This window comes from Eptatretus burgeri, chromosome 12 (assembly GCF_056783735.1).
Source record: "Eptatretus burgeri isolate ZD-2024b chromosome 12, Ebu_testis_v1, whole genome shotgun sequence".
NCBI classification, from domain to species: domain Eukaryota; kingdom Metazoa; phylum Chordata; class Myxini; order Myxiniformes; family Myxinidae; genus Eptatretus; species Eptatretus burgeri.
The window spans coordinates 15,431,884-15,441,883 of NC_140972.1; the positions used below are offsets into that span (position 1 = coordinate 15,431,884).

At 47.4% G+C, this 10,000-nt stretch overlaps 1 protein-coding gene across 4 annotated transcripts in view; it reads left to right on the forward strand.

The window, feature by feature from the left end:
* LOC147015151 (SURP and G-patch domain-containing protein 1-like) overlaps window positions 1-10,000 on the forward strand; it is an 89,849-nt gene that overhangs the window by 56,913 nt on the left and 22,936 nt on the right. For all 4 annotated transcript variants that reach the window (XM_085849655.1, XM_085849656.1, XM_085849657.1 and 1 more), the window contains one exon: window positions 9,407-9,552. In XM_085849655.1, the coding sequence (XP_085705781.1) occupies window positions 9,407-9,552 (146 nt within the window). The remainder of the gene's footprint in view (window positions 1-9,406; window positions 9,553-10,000) is intronic.

Below are 10,000 nucleotides of genomic sequence, written 5' to 3' on the forward strand. Positions count from 1 at the left end.
TGGAGGCGGTTTATTTATTTATAACCCAAACATGGCGGTTGTAATCGCTCTACCGCAAACGGGACGAGGAAGGTGGCACGAGTCACTTTTCACTGAGTTGATGATGTTTATTTGTTTTTTATTATTAACCAGAAATAACAAGACTCGGCAAGAAAAGGGATCCGGGGAGATTCGACGGGATGGTGTGGGATCGGGCGTGGGGAAAAACACAGACAATTCCAATGAATATACAATTCTCAAACCCTCTCAGGCGCCAAGTACACACACACACACACACACACACACACACACACACACACACACACACACACACACACACACACACACACACACACACACACACACACACACGCACACACACACACACACACACACACACACACACACACACACACACACACACACACACACACACACACACACACACACAACGTAGCTACTTCTGGTGGTCAGGCTGGACCGTGGTGTGGACGCAACTGTCCCTGGATCAGCGTCGGACGAGCTGGCCTTGCTCTCGTCAGGGGGGGGGGCAGGAGAAACCGTGGTGCTGTCGACCTCCTGGTCCTGGCCCAAGTCCGCTCACAGCCGCCAGGGAACCAGTTCTGGTGCCAAATTGCGAGCAGGAGAGGGAGGCAGGTCCGCCCGCCGTTCGACCCCGTACTCCGAGTCAGCAGAACCCCAGAGCCAACTAAGGTGAGGCACGAGGCTCAGCAAGGCTCCAAGACACGATGAAGAACACTATCAAATCAGCACAACAACAAGTACGCTTCCCGCGCAACAGCCTCCACACCAAAAAAACACGATCTTTTTGTCCCGATCTTCTTCCTCTTCCTTTTCGACCCCGAACAGAACCTTTTTATCCTCCTGTCCTCGTCACTTCCAATTGAGCCGTTTATTGGCCCACCGCCGTCGCCTTCCGCCAATCGTGATCACGGGGCGGAGCCATCCGCAGCCCTGTCCTGTGACGTCACGGCCAGCCTGCAGAGAATACCAAAAGGGGTTTACGCAGACACACTTACCCTATCCCGTGTCCCTATCTAATTACGTGACAATTATCATTTCCCCCTTTAAGAAATGAACATTTACTAGACAACTTATCGCCACTGAATTGCTACTTATTACATCGAGATCCTGGTAAACTCGAACAGCATGGCATACCTAATTAAACATCCTAATTACCCTTTGAATGCATACCCCCCCCTCAAACGTAACAATATATATTTATATATATATATATATATATATATATATATATATATATATATATATATATATATATATATATATATATATTGTTGCGAATTCACGCCCGCCGGCGTGCGGACGGCCTCGTCACTCGAATCGCGACCGTGTCGCCCACCGGATGGACAATTCAGTCGTGACCCTCCAGGAACTAATCGCCCGGAGCCAGTCACGGATGGGCCTTTCGACCTCACCACAATCGTGCCAATCGGCCACCCACGTAGGATAGGGTTGTTCGGCAAACTCGACCTACCTAAGTACCCACGCGGATGGTAAACCGGGCGATCGTACCTCGCCGCAGGTCGACTCCGGACACGAGCCGCTTGGGCGGCCCGTTCCGTTCTATCGGGATAACCGAGCAGTGTTATCGTCGACCTCGACGGTTCAGATTATTTACCGGGCGTTTTGCACCCACTACGAACCCTTTATGTGAAGCAGGATGGAGGGTCAATAAAGAAAAGACGAAGCGAAACGGGAAAACAGTTCACACAATGCACATTTATTTGCCGGCACACGGAAAGCACATATATATATATACAGCCAAACAGTCAAAATGCACATAGAGCAACCAAAACAAAGGCAACAACGACGCAGAATTACTACCGACTACGCGCACACACGGCAACACTTATACAGTTATACTTTACAGACGGCGCCAACACACATTTACACAAAAGCAAAGGAAAGAAGCCACCCTCATAGACAAGGGGGCAGACAGGCCTGTAGGCCGATTGTGCGCGTGACCTGGAGGAGCGGCCAGGCCCGCGAGACCGGGGGGGTCCTACCCGCGTCCTCGTGATGTGTTGGCGGACGAGCCGCAGATGTGGCCGCGTGGCTGTGCTCCGACTCCGTGCTCCTTGGTGGGTTTCGTTGGCACGACATTTGGAGTGGGGTGGGAACGGGGCCCCCTTTTTTGCACTATCTCAGCACGGAGGAAAGGGGGAATTGTTGATGCCCTGGGGGAGGGAGAATGGCTGGCTGGCTTGGGTCCCGCGACGAGCAATCCCACACCGCGACCTCGTCGCCGACCGCCATCCTTCTCGCCTCGGACCCGAGCTCCTTTGCCTCTTCCCGCAACTCTTTTCAGCCGACTCCAGAACCCAACTCGAAGACACACCGATCACTTCGCCACCCGACTCGACTGACTTCATTCGCCTTGCGCTCGCCTTCTTATAGGCTGGCAGGAGCAGCTAATGTGCAAATATCCGGATCAGGATGACCTCGGGGGCGGAGCCACGCTCACCCATTGGTCGAAGGAAAGGGGGCGTGAATCTCCCCTGATCCTAGAATTTGCATATATCGATTTCACACAGAAGCGCCTGGAGGCGGGGCCAAGCCGCCCGCGCTTGCTAATTGGACGGAGCAAAAGTGGGCGTGTAGTGTTCCTGATTCGAATTTTCCCTCGGAAAGGCCGCTATTTGCGCTCGCGGCTCGGTGCGTTCGGCACCAATCGCCGAACGGGCCGGAGACAGCCCGACGCTCAGTGTTCACAGGTGGTGCGGGAATGGCCGTAGAAGGAGAGAGGTGAAGGTGGTGGAGGGTTTTCGGTGGTGCTTTGATGGTTATGGTGCCGTTTGGGAATGGCGGTGATGCGATGATGTGGGATTGAGTTGTGAAGGTAAAGGTCGTGGCTGTTGGCGTTGTTGTTTTTGTCCGAGGGTTGGAGCGTGGTTGCAGTTGGTGACGATGGCTGGCGTGGTGGTTATTGTGTAATAGCGGTTGAGACGTGGTTGGTTCAAAATAAAGACAGAACAGAAAAACGGCTTTCTCAAAGCGTCACAGCCTGGATGAATCGCATAAATTCCCTCTATACAACGGGTTTGGGCTAATTCCACATGTACCTAGAGATATCTCACCTACGGGCCCTTCATGGTGTAATGCGAATTTCCACAGCCATAACAATATTATATATATATATATATATATATATATATATATATATATATATATATATATATATATATATACATACATACATACATACACACACACACACACACACACACACACACACACACACACACACACGGTGAGTCAGAAGTCGTGCCCGATTTCTGTCAGTTGATTGTTTGTTTGCCATTTGTATTACAGTGTACAAGAAGGTAGAAATAAATGAATGACATGTTTATCTAACCATTTATTCAAGAAAATATTATTACAGAACTGTGCCAAGCTGTTTTACTTGCAATTTTCAAAGTGCCCTCCCTCGTGATCGATGCACACTTACAGCCGAGCAGGCACAGAGCAGCACACATGTCTGCAGACTTCAAGATCAATTTCCTCAAACTTTGCAGTGATTTGAGCCTTCAATTCCTGAATGGTACAACACTTTTCACGGTAAACAAGGTCTTTCATGAGCCCCCAAAGAAAGAAATCTGGAGGTGTATGGTCTGGGGAGCGTGCCGGCCACTCGATCGGACCACGGCGGCCGATCCACTTTCTGGGAAAGTTTTCATCAAGCCACTGACCAACATAACGTCCAGAATGAGGTGGAGTTCCATCATGCTGGAAATAACAGTCCTGATCTTGTACCCTGGGCCAAAAGAAGGTTTGCAGCATATCCAGGTAAATTTCGGCAGTGACAGATCCCTCAAAGAAAAAGAGTCCAATTATCCCTAATGGAGATATGGCTGCCCAAACTGTCACTCCAGGTAAATTTACCTCCTTCTCAACTGTCACTCTTAGGTTATTCACAGCCCAGTCGACACAATTGTGTCTGTTAATTGTGCCATTAAGCTTAAAACATGCCTCATCTGACCACCAGATGTTGTCTCGCATTGTGTCCTCCGTGAAGTTTAGCTAAGAACTCTTCGCAAAATTGAAGACGGCGGTCGTCATCTCCATCATGAAGGGCATGCAGTAAGCGTGGAATGTAAGGTTTCCATTTTTTCTGGTGAAGGATTTGGATAACACTTGATTGGCTCACTTCCAACTCTGCAGATAAACGACGAGTTGACTTTTGCGGACTTTGTTCCAGTCTTCTGATGGCTTCCTCAGCCGTGACAGTCAAAATGCACTTATACAGTCAAAATGTCATCTTCTGATGGCATTTCACTGCATTCGTTGCCGTTTTCGGACGACCGGACTTCTTTTCAGTGGCAACCGACCCTGTTGCTTCAAATTTCTCGACAATCAATCGTATGTTTCTTCCCTGAGGTGGGTTAATATCGAATTCCTGTGCCAAACGGCATGCTGTCAACGTTGGTTGTTCATTACATTTGTAGTAATGTTTCACGGCCACAATGCATTAATTCATTGAAAGGTTATTCATGGTTCAATTTGGTGAAAATTCAGTAACTTTCCAAACTCCAGCAATAACCTGCAAAACAAAATCAAAAATAAATAATTTACAAAAATTAATAATCTGGAAGACAATTATTAACAACATGACTTCCCAGAAAGAATCTGACAGCCGAAAAAACAGAAATCGGGTGCTACTTTTGACTCACCCTGTATGTATGTATGTATGTGTATATATATGTGTGTATATATATATATATATATATATATATATATATATATATATATATATATATATATATATATATATATATATATATATATATATATATGTATATATATATATAGTTACGGTTGTGGAAATTCGCAAACCACCATTCAGGTCCCGTAGGTGAGATATCTCTGCAAGTACATGTGTAGTTAGCCCCAAACCCGTTGTTTAGAGGGAATAAATGTGATTCATTCGGGCTGCGACGCTTTGAGATAGCCGTTTTTCTGTTCTATCTTTATTTTGAACCAACCACGCTCCAACCGTCAGACAACAACAACAACGCCAACAGCCACGACCTTTACCTTCACAACTCGCTCCCGCAAACCGCATCACCGCCATTCCAAACGGCACCATGGCCATCGGCCCCCGCCGGAAACCCTCCACCACCTTCACCTCTCTCCTTCTGCGGCCATTCCCGCACCACCTGTGAGCACCGAGCGTCGGGCTGTCCTGGGCTCGTACAAGATACCCGCCGAGCCGCGACTGCAAATAGCGGCCTTTCTGAGGAGAATTCGGATCAGAAATGCTACACGCCCACTTCTGATCCGTCCAAACAGGAAGCGTGGGGCGGCTTGGCCCCGCCTCCAGGCGCGTCTGTGTGGAATCGAGATATGCAAATTCTAGGATCAGGGGAGATTCACGCCCCTTTTCCTCCGTCCAATGGGCGAGCGTTGCCCCGCCCTCGAGGTCATCCTGATCCGAAAATTTGCATATTGTTTTCTCATGCCGGCCTATAAAACGGCGAGCGCGAGGCGAATAAAAAGAGTTGTTGCGCGGAGAGTCAGTTTTGGTGGCAGAGAGTGGAGTCTGGAGACGGAGGCAGTCAAGTCGGGTTGGAGAGCGGAGTGGAGTTGGGAGGCGAAGGCGTCAAGGTGGTTTTCTGCAGTCTGCTGAGGAGAATTGGGGGAAGAGTCCAAGGAGTTCGGGTCCGAGGCAGGGAAGACGGCGGTCGGCGACGAGGTCGCGGTGGAATCGCTCGTCACGGGACCCAAGCAAGCTAGCTATACTCCTTCCCCAGAGCATCAACAATTCCCCCTTTCCCCCGCGCTGAGAGAGTGCAGAAAGGGGCCCCGTTCCCACCCCACACCAGCGGTGCCAATGAAACCCGCGGAGGAGCACGAAGTCAGGGCACCGCCACGCAGCCACATTTGCGGCTCGTCACGAGGACGTGGGTAGGACCCCCCCGGTCTCGCGGACCTGACCGCTCCTTCAGGTCCCGCGCACACATTGGCCTACGGGCCCGTCTGCCCCCTTGCCTATGAGGGTGGCTTGTTTCCTTTGCTTTTGAGTAAATGTGTCGGCGCCATTCTGGTGAAGTAAAACTGTTTAAGTGTTGCCGTGTGTCGGTCTTAGTAGGTAGTATCTCTGCGTCATTGTTTCTTTTGTAGCATTTGATATATGTGCATTCTGTTTGGCTGTATATGTGTGCTCTCCGTGTGCCGCGGAATAAATGTGTATTATGTTGAACTGTTTTCCCATTTCGCTTCGTCTTTTCTTTAATTGAATCTCCATCTTGCTTCACGTAACGGGTTCGTCATGGGCTTAATACGCCCGATAATTAATCGGAACCGTCGAGGCCGACGATAACACCGCTCGGTTATCCCGATAGCATGGAACGGATCGCTTAAGCGGCCCGTGTCCGGAGTCGACCTACGGCGACGTGCGATCGCCCGGTCTACCATCCGCGTGGGTACTTAGGTAGGTCGAGTTTGGTGAATAACCCTATCCCACGCGGGTGGCCGATTGGCACGATCGTGGTGAGGCCGAAAGGCCCACCCGTGACTAGCTCCCGGCGTTAGTCCGAGAGGGTCACGAGAGAATTGTCCGTCCGGTGGGCGACGTGCCGCGATTCGAGTCACGTGGCCGTTCGCATGCCGGCAGGCGCGAATTCGCAACTATATATATATATATATATATATATATATATATATATATATATATATATATATATATATATATATATATATATATATATATATATATATATATATATATATATATATATATATATATATATATATATATATATATATATATATATATATATATATATATATATATATATATATATATATATATATATATATATATATATATATATATATATATATATATATATATATATATATATATATATATATATATATATATATATATATATATATATATATATATATATATATATATATATATATATATATATATATATATATATATATATATATATATATATATATATATATATATATATATATATATATATATATATATATATATGCACATATATATATATATATATATATATATATATATATATATATATATATATATATATATGCACATATATATATATATATATATATATATATATATATATATATATATATATATATATGCACATATATATATATATATATATATATATATTGTTGTGGTTGACGAAATTCGCAAACCACCATTCAGGTCCCTTAGGTGAGATATCTCTGTAAGTATATGTGTAGTTAGGCCCAAACCCGTTGTTTCGAGGGAATAAATGTCATTCAGTCGGGCTGCGACTCTTCAGGATAGCCGTTTTTCTTTTACTATCTTTATTTTGGACCAGCCGCCATTACTACCACCACCAACCACGTCTCAACAGCCATCACACAACAACCACCAACCACAACGCCGCTTCACAACAACAACAACCAACCACAACGCCGCTTCACAACAACAGCCACGACCTTTACCATCACAACTCGCCACCGTCGCATCGCCACCATTCTTGCGCCGCTTGTGGGCGCCGGTACTGGACTCGTGCAGGGCGCGCACCGAACAGCGTGTTCAGAAACATCACAGACTTTCCGAGGAAAACGGATCAAAAACGACTCACGCCCACTTCTGTTCCGTCCTATCGGCGAGCTGGGGCGATTTGGCCCCGCCTCCAGGGCGTCGGAGTGTGGTCGCTATATGCAAATTCATGGATCAAAAAGCATTCACGCCCACTTTTCCTTGGTCCAATGGGGAGCCAGTTGGAGGTGAAGGGTCGGAGGTAAAGGGTCAAAGGTGGGGGGGCGAAGCCACGGGGGATATAAACGGCCGCGCTCGCCAAACAGTTCAGTTCGGAGGGGAGAAGTCAAGAGTTCGAGTTCGCGGTTGGGAGTTGTCGGTGGAGCTGGGAAGAAGTGGTAGTAGTCAGAGTGAAGAGGACGGAGCTGTGGAGAGGTGGCGGCGGCGAAGGCGATCGAGGGGGTGCTCGCGTCGGAGTCGGGGAGCTGAGGAGGGAGAGGCCGGCGGCGCGACCGAGGTCGAGGTGGAGACGCTCGTCGCGGGACCCGAGACAGGGTGATATCCTCCTCCCCCCCCCCCGAGCATCAACAACCCCCTCCTGTTTCCCCCCGCGCTGAGATAGTGCGACAAGGGGGGCCCTTTCCCACCCCCTACCAGACACTGTCCGCGAGGCCCGCGGAGTTGGGGCGCCACCGCCGCTCTGCGTCTCATCATCAGACGGGTAGGCCCGACACGGTCTCGGCCCCAGGCCCGTCTACCCCCCTCATCCTGGAGGGTGGTTCTTTTTCTTTTGCTTTGGGTATCTGTGTTGTCGGCGCCGTCTGTGAAGTAAAATTGTATAAGTGTTACCGTGTGCTCGGTAGTCGGATAGCTCTGCATTGTGTTTCTCTTTTATATTTGCTTTTTGTGTAATATTGTGTTTCTTCTCCTTTTACATGTGCTTTTGGTGTAATTGTATATGTGTGCTTCCCGTTCATCGCGAAATAAATGTGAGTTATGTTGAACTGTTTTCCCGCTTCGCTTCATCTTTTCTTTCATTGAATCTCCATCTTGCTTCACGTAAAGGGTTGGTCGTGGGCTAAAACGCCCGATAATTAATCGAACCGTCGAGGCCGACGAATAACACCGCTCGGTTATCCCGATAGTACGGAACGGGTCGCTTAAAGTGGCCCGTGTCCGAAGTCGACCTGCGGCGAGGTGCGATCGCCCGGTCTACCCTCCGTGTGGGTACTTAGGTAGGTCGAATTTGGCGAGCAACCCTATCCCACGCGGGGGCCGATTGGCACGATCGTGGTGAGACCAAAAGGTCCACCCGTGACTAGTTCCCGGCGTTAGTCCGAGAGGGTCACGACTGGATTGTCCGTCCGGTGGGCGACGTGCCGCAATTCGAGTTACGTGGCCGTTCGCACGCCGGCGGGCGCGAATCCGCAACAATATATATATATATATATATATATATATATATATATATATATATATACATACACATCTTTTATAAGTTGAAAAGTGCCTGAGTAGCCAGCATTTGAAAATTTCAAATCTCTATTTTGTTTCGGTGTTAGGGTTAGATCAACTGTGTTTCATTTTGTTTCCATCTCAAGATAAACATTTTAAATGCTTTGTGAAGTGCAGCACAAACATGATGTATTGTGCATTAAGGATGGTCAGAAAATGAATCCTCATATGAGAAAAAGCATGTGAATATTTAACTGTCGTGATACATTTGACAGAACAACTACTGTCTTACAACGTAGAAATGAAATGTGTTTCTGTTGAAAAATGAACATGTCAGCACCACTAATTGCCATTAAAAATCCATTTGCATGTTACTTTTACCAAAAACAGCACAATTTTATTCTTTTTTGTGGTTGTTATTGCTTGCAGGAAGGTCGTGACCCTGACTACTCTGACTACAAGGACTTCAAACTAACAGTGGAGAACCTTGGTTACAAGATGCTGATGAAGATGGGCTGGGCAGAAGGCCAGGGTCTGGGTTCAGATGGACAAGGAATAAGAAATCCAGTCAGCAAGTAAGGTTTGAAACAATGGGAAATATAGGGCTGGATGCAATTGCAGGGTTGGGTGGCCAGTTGCATCGCATCTCAACCCTCTTCGTAGCAGCTACAGGTAATGGACAAAAAAATGGAAATACCTGGGTAAATGAGGGACACCAAGCAACGGCTTCCACACAGGTGTGGCCCATGTGTTAATTCAGCAAATAACATCCCAGCATGCTTAGGGTCATGCATAAAAATGCTACACATGCCTGGTTGCCTATAATTATGGATTGCATGGCTGCAAAAAGAAAGCTCTCAATGACCCCATCCACAGAGCACGTGTGGTCACCCATTGGTTTGATGAGCATCCCTCTTGCAAAATTCCAGATACTGGTGGACTATGCCAGATTCCAAATACTGTGCCACGGTGCATACAGGCTGTACTAGCCACACATGGTGGCCCAACGCCATATTAAGTGAT